The following is a 22,905-nucleotide window of genomic DNA, read 5'->3' as shown; positions in this document are numbered from 1 at the left end:
GTCACTGTCCACTCTCGCCTGCGCCGCCTGGAGAGACGGCAGAGCCAGCGACGAGGAGCTCAAGGCAAAAGACAGTCGACTAAGCTCTCGCTGCCGCCATCTCTGACCACCTCTGTCTCTGCTCTATCCCGCACCAACGTTCCTGCAGCGTGAGGCAATCCCGCGATGCAGCCACTTGGACTTTGACGGGCCAGAGCTCATATGCAGCGAGCCGCGCCTGCATATGCGTGTGATGTAAGGGAACCCTGCGTGGTAGCAGCTAAGACGACGCCCCCTCCGCCCTCGACCCCCTCCAACCAGCATGCCAATAGCGGACCCGATGGAAGTCGCTGGAGCGGGCGTCTTCGCATGCAGTCGCACCGACCCCCTCGCGTCCGCGCTCTACGGCGCACGAGTCGAGTGCAGGCGTGGAGCATCCGACATGGGACATGTACGTACTGTACATGGAAAGAATGGCATTTTTCTCTCTGGCACGCAACGATGCCTCTGAGAGGCAGCTGGATCAGCGGCGCATGCTCGCTCGACTGTTCAGATAGGCGTCGGGGCTGCCAATCACCACCGGCCACGTCAGGAAGCCCAGTAGAGCCGTTATCGGGAAGTGGACGGAGCAGGCTAGCCACGACGGCGCTGTGCAGCTCGTGGGGTGCGATGTGACCGCGTGATTGGTCGGCTCTCGGCTTCACCGGTCTCGCATACTGCTCGCGTCCACTCCACCTGCTCTTCGACGGCCTCAACAAAGTTCAACAAATAGACAATTCCCAAGTGAGGGGTTCATTGTTCGCTCGAGCTGCTTCCCGCCCTACTGCCAACCCCTTCACCGCTCTTCTCGGCTTTGATTTTGTTTTTTTTTCTTCTTCCAACTCATTCATTGTTCGCGCGAATCTACTACTCTAGGTGTAGAGTGCTCTGCCTAAACCTTCAATAGTCATTGACCACGGCTCCGGCACTAGCCCACTGCGCCTCTCCCTTGCGTCGTGACAAACTGGTCCGGCAACGTCGGCCTCGGTCTACACGCAGCATTATAACGGCTGCCAAAAAAGCATGCAGCCATCTCGCAGCAGCAGCAGCACCACCACCACCACCACAAGCAGCAGAGCCGCTTGTCACCAAGCCTTTGCATGATCCGCCCGACGTGCTTTACATGCATCGCCTTGGCGTCCCGCCCCAGCTACAGGGCGTACTGCAGCCTGGGGCTATGTCACTTCGATTGCGCCTCCTCCCACTGTGCTAATTGCGGCTTGACGCAATACTCGATGTTCGTCATGTAGCTTCTTCGAGATGCCCTATATCAGACGACACCGCTGTTCTAAGAACATGTCGTCTGAGCGCAATCGTGCATAGACTGCTTTTGGGTTCGACAGTGCATTTAGCCTGCCGCCGTCTCTATTTGCAACCTCTCAACCATCCAAATCCGCCCGTAGACATGTATGTACATGTCTTGATTCGAATCGCGGTTATGAAAAAAAATTGCTGAGCATGTTGGCACGGCCCAGTATCACATGGCCAATTCTGCCCCAGCGGGCAATTAAATTCCTTTGCTCATGAACTCATCCCAGGACGCTTTCTGCGCTGGCTGCCAAGTGCCCTTTGCACGCCGAACTGTAATCATGCCATAGCTTAATGACATGGTGCCGTAAAGCATGCTTTTTGGAATTCGCTTGACTCGGAACGTCAATGTTTTTATCCGACAAAGTGGTATGGGCGGCTGGCTAAATCGCGGCCATCGCTTTACATACGTGCGCTCGGGACGATCCATCTGAGCGCAATAAATGTTATGGCATCTTGAGGTGCTTAGCCCGAAACTCTGCCTCGTAGAGCATCCACTTTTTTTCCTGATGGGAGCTTTTTAGCCTACTTTGATCATAGCCCAGGCGTGGTCGGTCTTACCTGCGTATCAGAGGGCAAGCAACAGCAGGCTCCTGCCGAGATGGTTCTGGTAGGTTTTGTACCCAATGGCTATCCTTTCGGACTAGACACCAGATTGAACAAATCATGACGCTCAGGCCCACCCTGCGTGTAAGCAGCATCCATAGGGACTACTAGCCACGCGTCAACCGTGGTCCACACGCAAAACATCGCCCGGCTTCTCCAACTATCCGAAGATACATACCGAGCACCAAAGCGCTCGACCAGCTATCCTAGTGAGGGCTGGGGGGGTTGGTTGGGAAAATGGGCTGATCTATCACGAAAATCTCTGCATGCATTGCGGGCCGAGACCAGTCGCGCCTGGTACGTGTGCGCGGTTAACGGTAAAACTAGCGTCTTTAGTGATGGGAAGTTGCTGTCCGTGTAGTCGTCTTGAGTGGCTGCCGTTCGCATCCTGCGAACCATGGTACACGCACACGCCATGTTGCCCCCTAGCCAAACCATCGCATCAGCTTGAACGAACTGGATGCCCACATCCCAGTGTCACTAATTACGTCCTTGCGCTTGCAAACCCCCGCATCCGACGTGGTGCTTATTGAGAAGGGTGAACCACCGATACTGGCGCTTGGTTCGACTTACAACTACTAGCAAGTTAGACATGCTACTCTCGTGTATCGGACCCGCTGCGCCTCTCTCGATGGGTACCAGATATAGTATGACGTTGTGGATATTAAAAAAAACATCAACATCATGGAATATTCGGAGATGTGGTACAATACGTATGGATTTGCATGGCATGGAGGGGACTTTTGCGGGGTCGTTTCGCTCTTGCTCTCGGGAAAAAAAAACATCCTCGGCTCTACTACGCGGTGCCACTCTCCCATTCTTTCATTTCTCGCGACTCGTATTATGTGACATTGATGGGTCATCGAATTAAGCCGGCTTTTTCCGCGGTGGAAGAAGACGATAGGCAAAAGAAGGAGAAAAAAAAAGTTTCTGTCCCATTGTTTTCCCCACTCCGAATCAACAAACTAGTAATGTTCGGCTGGGGGAGGCAAGAAGGGGAAAAAAGATCGAGATTAATGACAGGTAGACAATAAAGTCTGAATGTCGAACCCTGAAGCATTCACGTGCGCCATTGTTGCTTTGGGACACGAGCAAGATCGGGGTAAACGAACTATGTACTCAACGTACGGGGGGGGGTGAGGAGAAAGAGCGCCAAGCCGTTTCGTTTCCGATTGTCCGTAGCCCTTCGCTCCCCTCCCCCAACCAAGAAAAGCTGCAATCTGTTCTGCGAACACATGATGCATCTGAAACACTGGTCGTCGCAAAATCGCACAACTGCGATTGAACGAATGAACGGGAAAGAGTAGACAAACAAAAGGTCAAATTAGGGGGGCCAAACGGAGCAAACGGGCGACAACCCTTCCCCCCTCCCCTCCCCTTCACTGCCTTTCTCTACCTTGTCAACAAAGTCTTTTTTTTTGAACTTTTGGTCTACTGATTACACTTAAAAATCTGCCGAGTAATTGACGTGCGTCGCGGGCCGGCTCTGCATGGCTTCCCTGAGATGACAAGTTTCGGTATTTTCCCTGTAATGTGTAGTTTACATGTATGTTTAAACCTTCATGGGGGAGGGGGGGGGCTTCTGTTCGGCGACCCTGCATTTTGTGGCCGCCACACATACATACATCCATACATACATATACCTTACATATACACAGAAAGTTTAGTGGTTTTTTTTCTTCTTGTTTGGCGAGAGGTTTTTTTTTTAAAAAAAAAAAAAGCGAGGAGCAGGATTGGATTGGAGGAGGAGAGGGGCTGTGTGTGTGTGTGTGTGTGTGTGTGTGTGTGTGTGTGTGTATGTATGTGCAAGGGTAGGGTGCTACTTCGGTCAGCGAAGATGTAGTGAACCTGCATATGGATTCGTCCCCGTATCTTTCCCTTCGGTCAATTTTTTCTTTCTACATGTGGCCCTTGTCGGATGATTGTCCTAATAACTTCTGTCGCGGATCTTGCTTTCATTTGCGGAGCGGCACGTTAGACAAGGTTGTTTATTAGGGAGAAGGAGGAGGGTGGTGATTAGGTTGGCCTGTGGTCGTGTTGCTGGGGGGGGGGGGGGGGGTGAGCGGCGGTCGGGTGATTTGAGAACGGGAGACGGGAATGAGTGTGGACTGAACGTCGGGCGAACTGATAATCACGTGTGCGCGCGGGTATGTTGAGATTTGGGGAAGGTTGAGCGCGTGGGCCGAGTTACAGTGGAATAGATTGTTCAAGTAATCTTATAATATTATTGCTCTTGATAGCTCTCTTTCACATGCGTTTTGCAATATGCAACGTTGCAATTGCTGTGCAAAGAGTGTCTTTGCAAATGCGTCTTTTTTTATTCGTGTGGGTTGTAGAGACGTGGTACACGTGTCGGTAGAGACTGATAACTGAATCGATGTATCTGGTACAGACAAGTGACAATCAACCTGACAGGAGAGATGAGGTAGATGGTGACACATCAGCAGTAAGAACGAATAGCAAGATGCATGATACAAATCCATCTTTTTCTGTCTCTTGAGGCATATATGAATTGAGTCATATGTTAAATGACTCCTTTCCTCGTTGAAATACATATTTTGTGATACGCAGACGACTATATAATAATAGTACTTGTAGATTAGCGTTTACATTTACTGTACTTCATTCGTGCGATGTAGTCGAAGTGAAAGGAATGTAGCGAATGAGTGAGAGCAGGTATATAAAATATATTATTAGATTATTGAAGTAGTGTGAGTCACTTTAGATATGTGACTGTAGTGTAATGTGGATGAAAATAGATATTTCTAGCCAGTGAACTTACTTATGATTGCTTTCACCTCTAAATCCCTCAAGAGGTGTTTTCTAGCAAAATGATGACAACTTGGTCTTCTATAGTGAGTTACGTGTCAACAATATAAGAGCTAGACGAATACAATGCAGAGACTTACACCTAGGGAATTACTTACAGGATGGACCAAAGAACAGAAGAGAGATTACAACCAAACTCCTAGCAACATTACAGCTGTCTTGAAGACAAAATAATCCCTCAAACCAAACTCTGGTTCTCTGACCTCCGACTCTAGACGCATTTAAATAGAAGCCCATCTCTCTATGTGTTCCTCAGGCAGTGGTAACCATCTTCATCACACATCATCATTCTGACAAAGTCTCTTTTCATACCCACATCATCACCAGAGGTCAAAAAAGTCAGAATCATCATCATAACCACCATCATGCCTTCCTTCACACTCTTCTCAAAGCTCCCAAAGGAGCTCCGCGAGCAAATCTGGCTGAAAAGCCTCCCCACCACCACCACCGTCGAATTCAATGAAGCAGAATTCGACGTAACAGCCATCTCTCCTCCCCTCCCTCACCTCCTCACATCAAAGGAAGCGCAGGCCACAGCGCTCTCCTCTCTCTCCCCCTCTCCCTTCCCCATCTGGGGCCCAGAAGACTGGGAAACGCTGCTCCTGGACGGCGAGAAGATGACACTCCAAGTCATCATTCACCCATCAAAATCCGCCTCATTAACCATCACATGGACAGATGTGTGGAGCGTGCTGGGAGATGCGCTGCTGGCGGCGCAGTCGCTTCATTTTGTGTGTCGGGAGCCAGAGCGGCTGGCGAGGCTGTTTATGCTGGAGGAGAAGGAGTGGCTTGGCGTGGGCCAGGCGTGTAATGAAGCGGGGTTGTTTATGAATGGGGAGAGTGTCGCCGGGGAGAGGACGACGAGGGAGGCGTTGTGGAAGGGGGTGACAGTCACTGCTAGCAAGCATACTGTGGAGGAGATTGAGCGGGGAGAGGGAAGAGGGGAGGTGGAGGTTTGGAAGTTGGGGGAGCAGAGGTTTTCGAGGGGGTTTGGGGAGAAGAGAGAGGTGGTGACGACGAGGGGGTTTGAGAGGGTGGACGTGGAGTGGGATGAAGGGGCTTCGGTGGCGCAGATTCACCGTGCTGCGAAGGCTTTTGAGCCACGGGGTGGAATGGCCTTGGAGGAGGAGGAGGAGGAGGAGGGGGCGATGCAGAGGTCAGTAGAACTGACTGAGGACGCAATCACGAGGCACGTGGAGGAGTGCGAGAGGATTTGGCCTCCGGAGCCAAGGGCCCCTGGTATGGAGGAGGGAAGCATTTCATATCCCGACAATGCTGCGGTGGAGAAGTGGCTTGGATAGCCCTGAGACATTTTTTTTTTCTCGGCGCTGGCGCCAGTCTGGGGGTTTACAGCAAATTCATCATGTTTTGGACTTGAGTAACATGTGTGTTTTGATTGATGAAAAGCTCTTCTGTGATGAATAATTGTACTATCTACAATATAGGGTTGTAGTACTTGAATTTGTTCTCTGGGTCCCACTCACTCTTCAGTTTAGCTAACTTCTCGAGTCTAGTGTTATATCCATATATTTCAGGCTTTGGTTCATCTCCACTTGCATAGTTGACGTAGCAATGTCGTTTCTTGCTACTGTCTTCATCGACACCCGTGTATAGGGCATCGCGCATCGCATGTATATAACTCTCGGCAACCTTGGTTGTTTCCTTGTCTTCACCAGACCACCAAATCACTGCACTCGCAAGGATGGGTAGTTCGCGCTCCTCAGGTGCCAAAGCAGTAGAGTCGGCGTTAATAGCGCGTACACCTTGCATCCCATAATTCTCCATAAGTGTGATGGAAGTGTTGAAACGGGGATCAGCTGTGTATTCGCCGAATATCGTAAAGGCTTTGCGAACACCCTGGATGTTCCAAGCAGGCAATGAAACTCCAGCTCCTAGAACATTCTCATTCGGTGTACAGGCTTGACCGGTGAGATTGTTTCCAGTCACTGTGTACAGTTCGACATAGTTGACAATATCGACCTTGGTAAAGATGGGACCAAGAGCTATGAAACGTGCAGCATAGGGCTCAGCCTGTGCTTGTGAGCCCTCATATGCGACAGTGTATAAGACGACAGGCTTATGGGCAGTTAGCTATGTCATTTCCATGGCATTAGAATACCACTTACGTTGGTGGGGTCCACAGCGGGAAGTCTTATGAATACTCCAGTTAATGCCAGTTTTGCCGGGCGGTCCGTTTTTGGATCCTCGAAGTCATTGATCAAATTGAATAATGTTTCAACTTTCTCCGACGAGAATATCAGAGTATAAACCGTCCAGTCGGATGGGACATCATAAGTCTTTACTTCAAGGCTGGTGACGATGCCAAAGTTGTGACCGGCTCCTTGCAGTGCCCAGAATAGGTCAGCATTCTTGGTTCGAGAGGCTTCGACAACTTCACTATTGGCGAGAACTACTCTTGCAGAAACAAGACCATCGACAGAGTAGCCATATTGACCTTGGAGTAGGCTGTGGCCGCCTCCTAATAATGGACCTGCTACTGAAACGCAATTCGAAAGTCCAGTGACTATCAGCAGTTTACGATTAGTGCACCAAGCCACTTGACCAAAACCTTAAAACACTGGATCACACCTACCAGCGTATTTGCCCAAGGCAAAGAGAGAACGGGTTATCTCATACTGCTTTGTCCCGCCGCCGACTATTGCCGTCTTGCCGTCCTGACTGAGCGTCGTGGTATTGAGCTTTCTCATGTTGATTTGAATGCCATACGGCAGCTCATTCATCGACGTAGTCCACCCATGTCCACCGGAGATAGCCAAGAACGGGACATTGAACCGATCGGCAAGAGACACTATCGTCTGCACATCGGCTTCGGTCGCTACTTCGACGACTACATTGTAGTTTGGGGAAATGCGTGGAGAAGACCCGCGAATTTGTAAATCGTCCCAACGCGCATCCCAAGGGAACGTGATAACAGCATCCTTGGATAGTAGTGGATTCAACCCCAAGACGACTTGCTTCAGGTCATCCGAATTCGCCAATGACCTATGCACGGCGCATAATAGCCAGAAGATAATGGGAAAGAGAATCATGGGGGGGTGGTAAGGGCTATCTGCAATTCGGGTTAAGAAACACAAGAAAGAAAGAAAGGGTAGTAGTATGTCAGGTGCAGGAGATAAGAGGACTATTCCTCAAGCTATGCTGACGACTAACCACTTTTCGGGCTGAATCTTAACTGTACCGTTTATTTATCATTATCTTGGCTCATCTGCATGAATCCTAGATGGTGCACAAGCTCATAGGCAGTGGCCTGCATCCTTGTTCCCTGAAGCTGAAGAAGGAACGCAAACTGCACGCCGACATAGCGGGGTGCCGTAACTAAAGCTACTATGCTTTTGCGCAAAAGCCGGGTGTGTGGCGAGATGGTATGCAGGTCTTAGATTACTCAGGACTCGATAAAGCTTAGTGTTCCTCTACTATACTATCCTCGAATAAGAATGTGTGTTGTGTTACAATGCTATCCGGAATTAGTTTCCACGTCTTGCACTTCGCTTGTTCTCGCTGCACGGTCCTCCAGCAATACGTATGTTTGCAGTACTAGTCTCAGGCGTACCATACCCTTACCTCACTACAATCAGATGGATTTTAGGGTGGGGTATAGCTGATAGTAGTATATGCTCACTCTGTGTCTTATGTGATATATCTTATGGTCACATGTTAATCATTTCGCAACCTCACCTCGACCGCCTTCTCCCACTCATGCACCGGGTATCCAAGAGGCTGAGGATGGAGAAGAGTATCCAAGTCTTAACAGCATAAGGATTTAGGTGGAAAAAGTGGAAAAAGAGAGAGATGGAGGAGACTTAACAAACTCGGTTTGCTGACAGTGTTCACATGGCACAACATGTATTTTTACAAGGGGGGCTAAGAAGAGGTATGGTAGCGTGCACGCTGGAACTTCACAAGCTCTATGTGCATTCGAGATTGTCATCAGACTTTGCTAATCAGTTGTGCAATACTAATCCGCTACTGATACCGTAACAATATACTCAGGCATGCTCTTAAAACCACACAACCCTATTTCATTTTCCAATTTACACGCAGAAAAATACCAGAATGCGTTCAACATAGCTCTGCTTCCTCAACCATCTCCCGTAACTTCCCTAACGAATCCACAACGACCACCCTCTCCACCCTCTTCCTCCCAAACTCAACATACCTCTCCTCCTCCTCCTCACACCCCTCCGCATACCACACACACCTTATCCCCGCTTTCCCCGCAGGCACCACATCTCTATCCCAACTATCTCCCACCATGATCACCTCCCTTCCCTCAACCCCCAGCACCTCCAGCGCCTTTTCAAACAACCCATCCACCTTGGCCACCCCAAACGCATTTGTAGTAATCAACCGATCGAAATACGGTTCTAGCCCCAACGCGGCAACAGTGCGTTGCTGAGCGTCTTGCGGGCCTTCAGTCACGATAGCTACATGTTTACCCTGTTGCTTGAGCGATTTGAGTTAGGGTGTTGCACTAGGTTTTAGCGTTAGATGTTGCATCAGTGCGTTTTTGTATACATTGAGTATTTGTGCTACTTGGTCTGGTGTAAAGGGGAGACTGAGAGCTTTCAGTGTATTTTGAAAGCGTTCGGCGCGGTAATCGTGGCTTGTTTTGCCGCCTGTGAATGCGGAGGATGTGGTTTCTTTGAGGACTTTGGAGTATGCTGCTTTCAGATCGGCGAATGTGACAGAGTCTTCTTGTGGTGTAGGAGGCTTGAGGCTTGGTGCTTTGCTGTTATTGGATGATGAGTTGCAGTGTTGCGTCAACGGCAGAGGAAGATGCTTTGCGGAATTCATGGAGAGTGTCGTCCAAGTCGAAGAACCACCAAGATGGAGTTTTCAAATGTTCACGCCCCATTTTGAGAGGTTAGGGATAGTGAAGTTGGTTGTCAGATAATTCTGTATGAATTGATGATTTTTAAGAGCAGTAGTGGCATAATAACGTGGTTTTGTCAAGAAGTTTGCAATCGCCGCATTGGCGCACAGGTGTGCCTTAGCGGGGTACTCAGGGTAGTATGTTGACGCGACCTCGTACTAAAATCCACGTTAGGTAAAGACGTCTGAATATTTAGTTGAAAATTCCACCATAGTTTTCAATATACTCTTATCTATTTCCAGACATCATATTCACTCAGTGTGGTATCCTGTAGCCCCCCCGAGTCTCGTGTAAAATACCAAAACGCCAACGCTATGCAGAAAGTATAATACCATTGCCTTCTCGATATCTTATTGCTCTCGCGCTAGGATCATCTTTTCACGCTCAGCTCTTCGTCTGACCTCACCCTTCTTTGTATGTCTCCTTTCATTTTCCTCCTTCCTCTTAAGAGACTTGAGTTCCTCATTCTTGATCTCACCAGCCTTCTTGACCGTCTTAGGAAGATGCCTATGCTTGTGAATGCGCTTGATCTCTGGCATGTGCTTGTATCGCTCCATGAGTGCTTCTTCATATTGAAGTTTCTGTCGCAAGGCAAATGACTTGACGCCGCGTCGTTCGGACGCCCTTGCGCGCCACAAGCGAACATTGCCGTCATCAGATCCGCTGAGAACGTAGTTGTTGTCGGGACTCCAGGCCACGGAGAAGACGCGCTGCATCCGCTTTGTATGGTAAGTATCGCGAGAATGGCCTTTTTGGCGCTCCCACAATCGGATAGTCTTATCGTAACTGCCAGTGATGAGTTCCTCGCCAGTGGGGGAGAACTCGATCGACATGACTGCTGCGACATGCCCTTTCTGTTTGGTGTCAGTAAATGCTTTCTAGTGAAGGTCGGTTTGGACAAAGGGCTTACCAGAACTTGCAAAGCCCGCTTCATGTTGCGCATGTCAAAAATGTATCCATTGTGATCTTCCGAGGCAACAGCAAAGTTGTAGGCTTCCATTGGGTTCCATGAAATGCAGTTTGCGGCAAAGTTAAGAACAGTGCGGTGGAGAGGCGAGTTTGTGCGTGCATCATATAGAATGATTGCTCTGTCTGTGGCGCATGATGCTAGGATTGAGGTTTCGACTTGATTGAACTTGACATCCGTAATGGTATCGATTGCCTTTTATGTAATTAGTACACGATATACACTTGGTCAAAAGACAGAACTTACCGATGGCCATACGAGGCTTGATACTGGAGCTCCAGAAGTTCTCGATGTGTCGTAGATGGAAATGACGCTAGAACCGGCAGCAAAGGTGGGCAGCGAACGATGGTGTGTGACGGATGTGAAGGCTGAATTGCCGTGCCAGGTTGCTTTGGGCGGCGACCTAGATGGCTGGGCATAAGGTTCGAACATTTGGATTTGGCGATCAGAACCGCAGGTTATCAGCCTCTTGTCCTGCGTCCAGCACATGCCCTTGACGAGATTCTCGTGTGCTTGTGCCTGCCATTTCTCTTCTCTGCTTGTAAAATCCCAAACTTTAACAATGCCATCACCGCTGCCACTGGCAAAATGCTCGAGAGAGTTTGGGTCCTTTGCAAAAGAGTATACACCGTCAACATGTCCGGGCTCGAAACTGCCTAGAAAAGGTTGCGCAAACATGCGCTCGACCTTTGTCGCATTGAGAGCTCTTGTATATTCTCGCGCGCGTTCGAACGGGTGCTGGTTGGGATCGAGATTCCGAGTGACCTTGGAGACACTTGATCCCGGCGCCTGTGTCGAGGCTGTGGATCTGCTGAGGGCTTTGATCTTCATGGTGCGTGTCGTCGCTGTCCAGGTCGTCCAGAGTCGCCGTCGCGAAACTTTTGGCGGGTCTGCGAGATTTCTAGAGGCAAGGGTGGGGCCAACCAACCAGCAGCGCCGCTAGCCGGGTTAGCGTGGCGGCACCGGCCAAAAGATCTAGCGAGACCGCCCACAGCGCTTTTTGGCTTTGACGACAACCTCGAACTCCACGACCAAGTATCCCATCACTAACCCGGACAGCCACAATGAAGTTGTGAGTGCCTCCCCGACTCTACGCACGATTTCTCCCGGAATGCATATTGGCGCACCGCGATGCTCGTCTGCAGGTGTGCTGGGGCGCCAATGCCTGCACCTGGGAAAATCTGCAATATGCGACAGAACAGCTGCTAACATACCATTTCTAGCCTCAAGGTCGGACGCGTTGTCGTACGTTAGAATCGCTCGAACCCGCTCAATCGCACTCACTCACAGTCCGCCTAGATCATCACCCGGGGCCGCTATGCCGGAAAGAAGTGTGTGATCATTTCTCCCCTTGACAACGGCACCAAGTCGCACCCCTTCCCCCACGCCCTCGTTGCCGGTATCGAGACCTACCCATCCAAGGTCACCCGCCGCATGTCAAAGACTAAGCAGGCCAAGAAGAGCAAGGTCAAGCCTTTCGTCAAGCAGGTCAACTGTATGTGGATGTGAGGCTGGTCGGAGGAGCAGGCACTAACACTAGCAGACACTCACATCATGCCCACCCGCTACACCATTGAGCTCGAGAACCTCAAGGGCGTCATCTCTGCCGACACATTCAAGGAGGTCTCGCAACGGGAGGAGGCCAAGAAGACTGTCAAGAAGGCATTCGAGGAGCGATACCAGTCCGGAAAGAACCGATGGTTCTTCACTCCCTTACAGTTCTAAGCTTTCCCTTTTTGGTCACGGCTGGGCGCAGATGGGCATGATTTGGCACGGAAGATTGTGCATGAGCATGTCGGTGGATATCATAAGATGACAGGACCCTAAAATCCGGCCTGGCATCATGGCGTGTATATCGGCTTGATAATCAAAGCATGAAAAATCCGGCATCCGGCTCAATTCACGAACTTCATGAAATACACATGAGTTTCCACGTTGGCCTTGCTTTTTTTTGGTTGTTGGGTGTTGACGTGATGCGTTAGGTGATGCTGATAGCTGTAGTGCCACGCCCATGTCCTCTTCGTTTCTCAACTACCCTAGCGAACGGTTCTACGATGATGCGATACTGCGATGCTGCAGAATTAATGGGACTGTATTGTGACTGACACCCAAAGTTAAATGCAAACGGACACTATCGTATCGCGATGACAGATCAAGGCTTGAATCGCATCAAGGTAAATGTCAGAAGTACCGATTGCACCCATGACATTTCCTCGGCATCTTATTGTAGTCTCTCAAAAAGGGATATCATAGTTATTACTCAATCTACGTGGCCCCCGCCCCCCTAAAATGGACACATGCTGCAGCAAAATAGACGAACAAGATGTGTTTCCGCCAACGAGATAAAAAAAAAAACCAAACGCTTTCGCTTTTCCCATAAAATAGGCCCAGCTACCGCGCAAGCCCATAAAGACATGTGTAAATCCGAGAAGGAAGAAAAAAAGAAGAAGAAGAAAAAAAAGAAGAGGATAGCCAGGAAAAAAAGTACCCGTTCACTGGTCTTCCCTCAAGCCCTGTGGCAAGAAAGCTTACTGCTTAACCTCATCAGTCTTCTTCTTAGCCTGCTCCTTGCCCTTGCTAAGGTAAGCAAGGACAACATCACAAGCATCGCTAATCATCCTCAGCTCAAAGCTCACAGCAGCAATACCCATCTTCAAGACGCCATTGTTATAGTGTGTCTTGTTGTACTCGTCCTGCCAGGTGCCGTGGACATAGTTGACAGGCGAGTAAGCATACTGCTTGAGCTTCTGTGTGTCCTCCTTGACGATGGGGAGGTGCGACTCGAGGGTCGAGAGGCCGCTGTCGCCGAGCTGGTCGGCGCGGGCGAGGTAGGGCGAGATGTACGAGTAAGGGGTGCGCAGGTAGGGGTGCAGGGGTGCGACAACGTTGTTGTACGTGTTGCTGGCGAGGGCGAGGGCGCGCTCGCCGTAGGGATGTGTCTTGAATGTTTCGACGCTGTCGTGCACGACGGGGTACGAGTTCAGGTGCTGAAGGTGTGTTAGTGTGGGTGGTGGCGCAACCAGGGGGGTGGAATAGTATGACGTACCGAGAGGACTTTGGAGGTGGGCACGTCGCCGTTGGTGAGAGGTGCGCCATTGGTTGCCATGTTGCCGTCGTCAGTTGCGTGTGGTGCCATTGGCTGAAGGAGAGAGAGGAGTGGTTTCGGTATAGGACGAGGTGGGAGGGTGGGGGCTTGCTATGTTGTTGTTGAGCCGCAATGAGGGGGGAGCGGAATGGAAAGAGAGGGAGAGAGGAACAAATAAAGCGAAGCAAAGCCTGCAAAGGGGTTTCTCTTCGCCTTATTATAATGGCCCAGCCGCTACTATGATGTGACTGAGCTTTGGTTGGCGGGACCTTGCTAAAAACGGCGTGGCTTGTGTGCGGATGTGGTGGGAGCACAAGTACGGGTGTGCAGTTGCATGTGAAAGTGCCCTTATCGATAGCAGGCCACCCATCCGTCTAATCACTTGTTTATCAACGACCCCCTTCGTATCCGCTACTGTAACTCGATGCCCACGCGCATACCCAAACAACGGCCAGTGCATCCCCCTACGCCCGTGTTTTCGCGGCCCCGGTTTTTTCCTGCCTTGCTTCATGCTCGCTGCCACTTCCTTGCGTGAGCGCGGGATCCGCATGCGCAATGTTGAGAAAAGAGGAGTAAGGTAAGATAGAGAAGTGCCGGTGCGTAAGGGTTAGAGTGACGAATGCAAGCCATTTGTTACACAGGGCCCAAAGCTAAGAAGACCCCGATGCAGCCTGTTGATTGCACCGTTGGTCTTACACATACCCTTTTTATCCTGGGCCCAATTGCACATTCGAAGCGATATTGCACAAACTGAACATTTTTCCAGGAGCTGCGTGTCGCAGCACTGCAAGTTGTGTTTGGGGCTGGGTTCCTTGAGCTCTGTCTTTGTCTGTCTGTCTGTCTTGCTCGCCATTTGACATGTGAAAGACAGGGCGAACGAAAACGCGCTGGCCAATCCCAGTCGGACCACCCGCGCGCGACGTCAGATAAAAGTCGGCCCATAAATCCCTGGTCCCGCGCGTACTTGTCTGCCCTTGGCTTGCTCGTGAGATTTACACTAGGTATAGCAACTCCATGCTGTTCTAATTTAGTAGAAGCTGGATTTCCTGGCCTTCCTCCATCTTCTCTTGCTTTGTAACTCGCCCCTCACATGCTTAAACCATCTTTGGCTTATCACGCAGTTTTTTCTCTTGCCATTGTTCGCATCCGGGCGCCTGCTCCGTCATACGTTGCCACCACGGGTACTCTGGCCGTACAGCACTTAGTGCCAGCACGGCGCTGTGCATCTGCCATTGCAATTCGGTGGAGAACACTGCGGAGCTGCCTTGCTTCCTGCGTCTGGGATTTAAGGGCCTATGCCAGTCCTTGAAATGAGCAACAGGCAACATGATTGCATGTGAAAGTGGAGTCACTCCTATTCTACATACACGTCTATTTTTTTTCTTGGGAAACAGCAACATCTCGGCTCATGGGTCAGAGGGGGGAATGCCGAATCGAGGCCTATTGCCCTTCGCGAAGAGATGTGCAAATAATAGGCACCTACCTCTTCCAGCCCCATGCATCTTTCAACTACTGCGACTTGGATCTGGGATCAGAGGCCAAACGGGCCAATTATCTTCGGCCCTTTCTCTATCTCTGTTCCCTATCTTTTGTGCTGTGCTGTGCTGTGTTCCTATGCACTACCTCTATCACATGACTTTTGGCTACCAACGAGAAAGACAAAAAGTCGGGATATCCACATTCAGCTGCTGCCGAGCAAGTCAACCCAACGAGCCGCGGCAAGCCAGCCCTTCCATCACCGAGATGCCTCGACAATCGGCTTTTCCTCGCATGCAGGGCGGTATGTCGGGAAGGATCTGGCGCTACGGTCGCACCTACCCATGTCCACGCCACTTTGCCTTCTCTCTTGCTCTATGCGGTCCAAGGAAAAATAGTCTGTTTTCATGCGGTCATGTAAAAGTGGGTTATTGATCCTACTCAGTGTACATACTTAGCCAAGACAACAAGGCTACGTAAGCGAAGCGCCAACGAACAAACGAGGTTCTGGCATTCTGGGAACGATCGCTCAACCTCGCTCGATTTGTTGAGGACCTGGTCCGTAAACGAACCAACCTGCCAAACCCGCGCGGGTCGTCCGTCCCTAGGCAACCCCAACCCAACCCCAACCCCAAGCCTAAGGATACGAATCCGAAACTCGGGTACCACTACGCCGTTGAGCGACATTCTGGTCCACAGCATATGAACTACTTCTAGACGAAAGAAAAAAAAGAAAAAAAGGAAGAGACCTAGACCACAGAATGCGCTGTTACACCCAGCAACAACAGCCTCCAAAACCCACAGATTGACCACTACGACAGTCACTCTACTATCCAAGTTCCACTCCGTCGTCATACCACTTCCCTTACCCCACTAGCTCCCCTCAACCAAATCGACCCATTGCCTCTACCTTATCTCTCTCATTTCCCCTAGTAGCTCCCTCCCAAAAAAGTAACAACACCATATCGCTCGACCTTTCCTTACCCATTCCCATGCCCCTAACGTTTATCCCACCCCACTACCACCGTTCTCTTTCCACCCCGTTTTTTTTCTCGTTGGCCTACGGAAACAACGGAGGGCCAGAAGGACGGGGCTTGCTGTCAGCCCCTCCTCCCCCGCCCCCCCGGTACTATAATCAACACATATACATATGTCAACTCTTTTTTTATTATCTAGCTGCCCCGCATTTCTTTTTGGGACAACGTCAAATTTGCATGTGGGTTTTTGCTCGCAAAGCTCGGGGGAGGAGGGCGCTCCGATTCATGACTGGGTCGTTTGTTCTGCCCTCTTTCAATGCTGGAACGTGCTTAGGGGCGTAAACCAGTATTGCGTGATTTCATACGTAGGGAATAATTGTCCGTTTCATTGATTTGACGCAATACCAGTGTATTACAGCAAGGGTAGGTAGGCTGTTGTCACCACTTTACGTACATACACATACACATGCCATGCACCAAAGTTCCTCCTTCCTTTTTTTTTCTCTCTCTCTTTCTTCTTTTTTTTTGGACAGCTATCTAGCAGGATGCGCAGTGAGATGGCCCCCGCATTGCCTTGGGAATCGCTCGATCGAGTCCTTGTTGAGTAGGTTGTACGCGGGAAGACGCGAGAGCGACTGGAGGACGATGGGTTCGTCGTTAATGTGGGGGATTCAACAATTCAGCCTTATGAGCCGAGGAGGGATGTCACGTCATTGAGGGGGCGGGGAGACGGTGTAGGTGCCGATTAGTGGTGGAAGGGTTCTGCGTGTGTAGGCGAGATGCTTGGTGTACGTAGGAGTAGGGGGCTGGGGTTGGATCGGGTGGGTTTGATTGCCGAGTTGATGGCTTACTCTGAGTAGGGTGAAGTGAACTATACCATCTCTCCTGGTAGGTACTTTTTCATTTCCATTTTTGTCCAACAGGCCTTGAGATAGGGCGTCCACAAGTAACAACACCACCCATTCTAGACCCATCGCATGAATACAGAGCAGCGGAAAAGCATGCAGTGTTCAAAACTATTTCATTCTTCGCCATCTATGATACTTCGCAAGTGCGAAACTCACTAGATGCAACATTACACCATCCTTTTTTTGGAATATTAAACGCCAAAAACCTATGCTAATCCTCAAATGACACAAAAAAAACACCTCATGGCAAGTAACATACATACAACAAAGATCAGCACCTACAGGCCGTGTCTAGTGCTTCTTACTCTTCTTTTTCTTTTCCTTCTTGGGTTCTTCCTGAACAACCTCCTCCTCAACCTCATCCACATCTTGCATTTCAACGTCCTGCATTTCCACTTCCACACCACCCTCATCCTCATCCTCTTCTTCCTCTTCTTCATCCTCGCTTTCAGAGTCTGAATCACGCTTCTGTCGCACATCGCCGCTGAGAACATCGTTGACCTCCGCGACTGCCTGCTTGAGTGGATCGCGAACCCTGACAGGGGCAAGGACGTCAAAAGCACCTGTACCAACTGTACTTAGTCTGCCGACCACAATCCTGGCACTCGGGTTCTTCAGCTCGTCCCAGTCGTGCTCCAGAACGGCATCCTTGAGGAAACCGACAGTGGTCTCGAAACTCATCTTCATGAACGGACTCACGTTGCCCTTCATACCGATACGGTTGAAAGGTGAGAAGCCTCCACCCTTGGTCATGGTGTCAGCAATGAGGTTGAGATGGCGCTGGTCGACGCTGATACCGTGACCAGAGAAGACGGCGTGCATTTCGCGCACAATAGTGGCACGTGCGGCTTCGACACCGTACAGATGTAGCATGGCCACAATGTCGTTGGTCATGGTGCGGTTTACGTCGATGATGTGAGCGTATTCGCGCATGGCAATGAGATTGGAACCCTCCGTGTTGATGACATTCTCCGGGACATCCTTCGACTGGGCAGAGAACTGTGCGGCTGTGATGCCAGGGATGACATGGATGGTCGAAAAGTTAGCTGCATCCTCGACGTGGTGGAGCATGAGAAGCTTCGCTGTGGAAGCTGAGAACTCAAAACTAATCTCGCAGAAAGCGCCCTTGCGGTCGTCGAAGGTGAATTCAAAAATATCAGCATTCTTGGTGCAAATGCGGTCACGGCGAATGTCCGAGGCCTCGTCGGTAGGAACAGTCATCTCCTCATCTTCGTCGTCTGACTCGGCATCGGGAGTGGCGGCGCGCGATGGCTTGGGGCTGCCGCCATATGTCTCGTCGTCCTCGCTGATTTCGTCCTCTCGGTCGAGTCTGGCATTGGCAGCTTGCTCTTCCTCCTCTGGCTCTTCGTAGGCTACACTGTCCTCACGCCTGCCTCTGTCCTTGGCATGGGTGTTGTCATTGTCGCCTTCGCCGTCATCACTCTCTTCGTCTTCAGCACCGCCTTCTCGATCAGCCTGAAGAGTTTCTTCAGATTCCTCAACTGTTGCCTCATCGCTCCTACCAGTCTTCTCACCAACGGTGGGAATACTAGCTGAGCTTGCTGTAGAGAGCGATTTGTTTGCGGCCTTCTTCTTCAGATCGACACAAACCATCTTCTGCAGTCGAGGACAGAATTTCTGCTCAATCGATTCGGCAACGTCACGGACCTTGATAGCATACTCCTTGGTGTACTCCTTTGCAGGGTAGAAGTCTAAACGAATCTTGTAGATTCTCGCCTGGCTGAATTGCGTACCCGCGCCCAAAGTCTCTGTCACGGTGACCTTGTCAAGTACAGCGGAAAGCGGTAGACGCGTAATGCTCTTTGCAAACTTTTCGCAGTCCTCTTTTGACAGTTCAGGGTGGGGATATAATTGCATGGAAGGTGTGGAGATCTTCGCACTAGCCGTCATAACGATTTCTCGTAGACGAGGGATACCAAGAGTGACGTTCTTTGCAGAGTGACCAGCCAAATGGAAAGTGTTCAACGTCATCTGTGTTGAAGGCTCACCAATGGACTGGCCAGCCACGACACCAACAGCCTCGCCAGGCTCAACCAGCGATCGAAGGTATTTGAGGTCGAGCATCTGCTCAAAAGTACGCTTAAGAATCTCGCCTTCTTCATCCTTTTTCTTGTTCTTGAGCAGCTTGTCGGGGTTTTTGTCGCAGTACTCGCGCTTAGCCTGCAAAAATGTTTCCGAAGTACTGCCACTGTGCCGTGAGGGTGTGTAAACTGCCGTGGCGGGGTCCATAGCTGTAAAGTCCCCCTTCTTCGCCTTCTTCGCAGCCTTCTTGTTATGCTCAGCAGCCTCAGCACTGGAGACACGAGGGTAGGCCTCTGCAGTATGAAGGGTTTGAGCCAAAGAGTAGAAGTTCTGAGCCTGGAACTTGAAGTCGTTGAGATATTTCTGCTTTGTCGTATCGAGTCCATCCTCTCCGTAGAGGAACTGAACCATGGAGCCATCTGAATCGCGGACCGAGGTATCGTATTCAACGCGAAGACCTTCCATACCCTTGATGATACATCGTTGCAGGTAACCGGAACGCGAGGTCTTGACAGCGGTATCAATGAGACCTTCTCGACCAGCCATCATATGGAAATAGTACTCTTGTGGTCGGACACCAGTCAAGAAACGGTTGACAATGTAACCACCAGCACGGACACTAGTTTCAAAGGGCTTGAAGCACGGCAGCGTTTTACCACTGATCATGACGGGAACTCTTCGGCCTTCAAGAACTTGCTGACCAAGATTGCACGAAATCTGGTTTGCGTTGACCATGCTACCCTTGGCACCTGAACCTGTCATGGCCTGCATTTGATTCTTGGGGAACGCCTTGATGAGCTTGTCAGGAAGAACAGCCGCAGTGACTGCCGAAGAGATCTTGCTGTTTGCAGTGTTCGTGAGAAGATCGAGACCGTGTTGCTTGGTGTCATCTCGCAAAACTGCTTCGAGTCGTCGCCGTAGCTCTGGGTTGGTAGGGTCGATCTTTTCGGCGTTCAAAGTAACATACTTGGATGCTACTTCGAATCCAATCTTTTCTGCTTTTCGGAGCTCTACCAATCTTGCTTCCTCTCCTTGGCCGGTAAGGATAAGATCTTCAACACCACAAGAGAATGCACGCATGTGTAGCATCTTGGTAAGTAACCGTCCAATGATACTCAAGGCCCTTCCAGCTATGGTCTCGCCATATGCTTCGTAGATGCCGTTGATCAGACCACCAGCAGCAGGTCCAATCTGGCCCTTGTCCATGATGCCGGTTAAAAGCGCACCATCCTTGACTATGACGAACTGCTCTTCGGAGTGTGCACCCCATAGTTTGCCGTTTGTGGACGACTTGGACGAAAGTGTAAGATCCTGGTATTCTGCGGGTTTGATGTTCTTCAGGACGGTTGTGATAATCTGTTTACCCGTCCACATTGGCTGAGGCTTCAGGATAGCTGGGACAACAGTCTCAAGCCTGCCTGAGGTCGTGTGGCCGTCCTCTGGCCGCAAGCAAGAGTAGAGTAGCTGGTGGTATTGATCTCTCGTAAAGAAGGTGTCTTTGTTGGACAGCCAAACCCCCATGGAAATATGATCTTGAATCAGACCTCGCAAGGGTTTTCCAGCGGTTGCAGACAGATATTGGTGATCAGTATCCGCAATGGTCATGGCCTCCGCGCGAGCAAGCTCGTTCTGAGGGAAATGCATGTTCATCTCGTCACCGTCAAAGTCGGCGTTGTAAGTGTTACAATTGGCATAGTGCATGCGAATCGTCTTCTCTCCTGGCAAGACACGTGCTCTGTGCGCCATCATAGAGGGCTTGTGCAGTGTCGGTTGTCGATTCATAATCACTACATCACCGTTGTTGAGATGGCGATGTACTTTTTTGTTCTTGGCACCATTGGAGTAGGAATTGGATGGGGCGAGCAGCTGGTTGGCCAAGGCTAATCGCTCTTCGTAGTTCTTCTTCTTCAGCGAAATGATTTGTCCGAATTCATTCTCAATGGCGTGCGCTCCAGGCCACTTGTCTGGACCATTGATTACTGCTTCCTTGAGGTCGTAAAAGTTGTGGTTGGTAACCGGCTCAGGATAAGTGAGCTTAACGGCAAATACCGGGGGGACACCAATCTCGTTGGTTTCGATGTTCGGGTCGGGTGAAATGACACTTCGTGCAGCAAAGTTGACACGCTTGCCCATCATGTTCTTTCGGAAAAGACCCTCCTTCTTCTCGAGACCTTGTTTGATACCATCGGCGTTGGTCACGGCACCACGGCCTTGTACGGGGTTGGCATCGCGATCAATAAGGGCGTTTACAGCGCCCTGTAGGTTCACGAACTGAGTCTGCATGTCATCAAAGTTTCGTTGTCTAAAACCTAGCTCATTAGGCTTGCCCTGCATCTCCTGGCTGATCTGACGGATGCTTTCGCAAGCCTCTAGAATGCCCTTGTAGAGCTTGTTCTTGGACGACTCAGCAATTGAGTCGCCCGTCTTGTCTTCAGGCCTGAACTTGTTGGGAGGGACAATGATGGCTTGAGTGAAGAACATGTCGGCGCTCACATCCACCAGGGACTTTGATCCGTATGGGCTGTAAAGCAGTCGCATCATCTCCGACTCGTTTTCGAAGAGCAGAGTCATGGCTGCCTTGACTTCAGTCGAGTTCACATACTCTTGCGCGGCTTCCAAGGTTTCGTCCGTCTTCGTTTTCCGGGCCATGCGTGCCTCTGTGGCGACGAGCGAGCCATCGGCTTGTTGTATGTCCTCCATGTCGATGTCCTCATCTTCTTCGGAAGCGGGATCTAGGTCCGCCACACCCTCGTCCGCATGTACATGCTGCTTCTTTGCCTTTGCATCTCGCCGGGCCAGAACATCGAGAGGATTTTGGATGCGCTTCTCCGCCTGGGCCATCTTGGTCTTGTCTTTTTGGCTAAGCGGCTTTCGGAAAATTTTGATGCCCCGGTCTTTACGGTACGTAGGACTAATGCCCTGGCAGTTGCCACAGATCCTGCGCTTGACAAGTTCTGCGTAAAATTCCTTGACTACCTGTCGGCGCGCGTCGGAAATAGCTTCATTCTTTTCGCGCACCGACCTAGCATCATGCTTTGAGATGCCCGCTCGCTTCATGCACTTCTTTACATAGCTGTTTCGCTGTGAGATGATGTCATCGTGGTCGTTTTCTTCATCTTCGGAATCGTCGGCGGTCCGTTTGCTTGACTTGCCCTTTTCAAGGTTGATGTGCTCGTGCATGTCGTTTGCCTCTTGTACCAATCCGCATCTTATCAGGCGCAGCTTGGAGACAAACTCGTTGACCTGCACACGGGCGAACTTGAGCTGATGGCAGTATGCGCACTTGCCTCGGAGCAGTCGCAGTAGCTGGTCAATGAATGTGAGGTGGTATACAGGTACTGGGAGTTCGATGTGGCCGCAGTGGCCAGGGCAGCCTAGGAAGTTTGTGAGACCGCATGTTCCGCATCTTGAAGGCTGTTAGCATAGACAATGGGATCTTGAATGGCCGAATGAAGCTCACGGATTGTCGAGGAAAGCACCGAGTGCTGCATCGTGCAGACCACCTGGTACTGGGTGAAGCAGCGAATCGAATGTGGTTGGGTTGGTGATGCGCTTCACCGAGAGCGACTTGACGTCTTTTGTAGTAAGAAAGCCAAACTCGATGCCATTAATGGCCGAGGAAGTTGGCTGATGGGTATTCATGGCGTCGCCTCAGTGCACGCAGCGCCTGTACTCGAAGCAATGCGCGCGCAAAGGCGGTGGTAGTGATGTTCGCAGCAGCGCGAAACTTGCGGGGAGTTTTTTCGGGACCAGAAAAGTTCGCCCAGGGTATAGTGGTCATGCACGCCAAGACA

The 22,905-nt window shown here is 50.6% G+C and overlaps 8 protein-coding genes across 8 annotated transcripts; 3 read left to right on the top strand and 5 right to left on the bottom strand.

The window, feature by feature from the left end:
- Positions 1-301: 301 nt before the first annotated feature.
- Positions 302-1,231, top strand: PSV08DRAFT_397814 (uncharacterized protein; the record flags this gene model as incomplete). Its single annotated transcript, XM_066093545.1, has 2 exons — positions 302-430; positions 926-1,231. The coding sequence occupies 2 exons, from the start codon at positions 302-304 to the stop codon at positions 1,229-1,231; spliced, it is 435 nt and encodes a 144-aa protein (XP_065949926.1).
- Positions 1,232-5,126: 3,895 nt separating this feature from the next.
- On the top strand, positions 5,127-6,062 carry PSV08DRAFT_169987 (uncharacterized protein; the record flags this gene model as incomplete). Its single annotated transcript, XM_014218952.1, has 1 exon — positions 5,127-6,062. One exon carries the CDS (start codon positions 5,127-5,129, stop codon positions 6,060-6,062), a length of 936 nt encoding a protein of 311 aa, XP_014074427.1.
- A 21-nt stretch (positions 6,063-6,083) lies between these two features.
- Positions 6,084-8,230, bottom strand: PSV08DRAFT_192549 (uncharacterized protein). The gene is made up of 3 exons (XM_014218951.2): positions 7,355-8,230; positions 6,888-7,285; positions 6,084-6,837 (listed from the first exon to the last, which is right to left on the bottom strand). The coding sequence occupies exons 1-3, from the start codon at positions 7,809-7,811 to the stop codon at positions 6,196-6,198; spliced, it is 1,497 nt and encodes a 498-aa protein (XP_014074426.1). The 5' UTR covers positions 7,812-8,230; the 3' UTR covers positions 6,084-6,195.
- Positions 8,231-8,841: 611 nt separating this feature from the next.
- Positions 8,842-9,576, bottom strand: PSV08DRAFT_242411 (HAD-like domain-containing protein; the record flags this gene model as incomplete). Its single annotated transcript, XM_066092285.1, has 2 exons — positions 8,842-9,225; positions 9,298-9,576. 2 exons carry the CDS (start codon positions 9,574-9,576, stop codon positions 8,842-8,844), a joined length of 663 nt encoding a protein of 220 aa, XP_065949925.1.
- A 251-nt stretch (positions 9,577-9,827) lies between these two features.
- Positions 9,828-11,496, bottom strand: PSV08DRAFT_213270 (WD40-repeat-containing domain protein). The gene is made up of 3 exons (XM_014218949.2): positions 10,869-11,496; positions 10,566-10,817; positions 9,828-10,509 (listed from the first exon to the last, which is right to left on the bottom strand). Exons 1-3 carry the CDS (start codon positions 11,451-11,453, stop codon positions 10,006-10,008), a joined length of 1,341 nt encoding a protein of 446 aa, XP_014074424.1. The 5' UTR covers positions 11,454-11,496; the 3' UTR covers positions 9,828-10,005.
- Positions 11,497-11,668: 172 nt separating this feature from the next.
- PSV08DRAFT_213266 (60S ribosomal protein eL27) lies at positions 11,669-12,559 on the top strand. The gene is made up of 4 exons (XM_014218948.1): positions 11,669-11,694; positions 11,846-11,867; positions 11,922-12,117; positions 12,166-12,559. Exons 1-4 carry the CDS (start codon positions 11,687-11,689, stop codon positions 12,345-12,347), a joined length of 408 nt encoding a protein of 135 aa, XP_014074423.1. The 5' UTR covers positions 11,669-11,686; the 3' UTR covers positions 12,348-12,559.
- A 221-nt stretch (positions 12,560-12,780) lies between these two features.
- Positions 12,781-13,893, bottom strand: PSV08DRAFT_192538 (uncharacterized protein). The gene is made up of 2 exons (XM_014218947.2): positions 13,669-13,893; positions 12,781-13,609 (listed from the first exon to the last, which is right to left on the bottom strand). The coding sequence occupies exons 1-2, from the start codon at positions 13,756-13,758 to the stop codon at positions 13,151-13,153; spliced, it is 549 nt and encodes a 182-aa protein (XP_014074422.1). The 5' UTR covers positions 13,759-13,893; the 3' UTR covers positions 12,781-13,150.
- Positions 13,894-17,240: 3,347 nt separating this feature from the next.
- Positions 17,241-22,753, bottom strand: PSV08DRAFT_375846 (uncharacterized protein; the record flags this gene model as incomplete). The annotated part of the gene is made up of 2 exons (XM_014218946.2): positions 17,241-22,517; positions 22,572-22,753. 2 exons carry the CDS (start codon positions 22,751-22,753, stop codon positions 17,360-17,362), a joined length of 5,340 nt encoding a protein of 1,779 aa, XP_014074421.1. The 3' UTR covers positions 17,241-17,359.
- Positions 22,754-22,905: the final 152 nt, after the last annotated feature.

Source organism: Bipolaris maydis, assembly GCF_028858645.1.
Source record: "Bipolaris maydis strain C4 unplaced genomic scaffold PSV08scaffold_1, whole genome shotgun sequence".
NCBI classification, from domain to species: Eukaryota; Fungi; Ascomycota; class Dothideomycetes; order Pleosporales; family Pleosporaceae; genus Bipolaris; species Bipolaris maydis.
This window is presented reverse-complemented; position numbering and strand designations above follow the sequence as displayed.

Coding starts and splice junctions, on each gene's coding strand:
- PSV08DRAFT_213266 (XM_014218948.1), top strand. Junction 11,868..11,921: donor TCAAGGTCGGACGCGTTGTC/GTACGTTAGAAT, acceptor CAGTCCGCCTAG/ATCATCACCCGGGGCCGCTA. Junction 12,118..12,165: donor TTTCGTCAAGCAGGTCAACT/GTATGTGGATGT, acceptor TAACACTAGCAG/ACACTCACATCATGCCCACC.
- PSV08DRAFT_192538 (XM_014218947.2), bottom strand. CDS start 13,758: ATGGCACCACACGCAACTGACGACGGCAACATGGCAACCAATGGCGCA. Junction 13,610..13,668: donor CCACCTCCAAAGTCCTCTCG/GTACGTCATACT, acceptor ACACACCTTCAG/CACCTGAACTCGTACCCCGT.
- PSV08DRAFT_213270 (XM_014218949.2), bottom strand. CDS start 11,453: ATGAAGATCAAAGCCCTCAGCAGATCCACAGCCTCGACACAGGCGCCG. Junction 10,818..10,868: donor CAAGCCTCGTATGGCCATCG/GTAAGTTCTGTC, acceptor ATTACATAAAAG/GCAATCGATACCATTACGGA. Junction 10,510..10,565: donor AGCGGGCTTTGCAAGTTCTG/GTAAGCCCTTTG, acceptor GACACCAAACAG/AAAGGGCATGTCGCAGCAGT.
- PSV08DRAFT_192549 (XM_014218951.2), bottom strand. CDS start 7,811: ATGATTCTCTTTCCCATTATCTTCTGGCTATTATGCGCCGTGCATAGG. Junction 7,286..7,354: donor TGCCTTGGGCAAATACGCTG/GTAGGTGTGATC, acceptor AACTGCTGATAG/TCACTGGACTTTCGAATTGC. Junction 6,838..6,887: donor CCGCTGTGGACCCCACCAAC/GTAAGTGGTATT, acceptor ACTGCCCATAAG/CCTGTCGTCTTATACACTGT.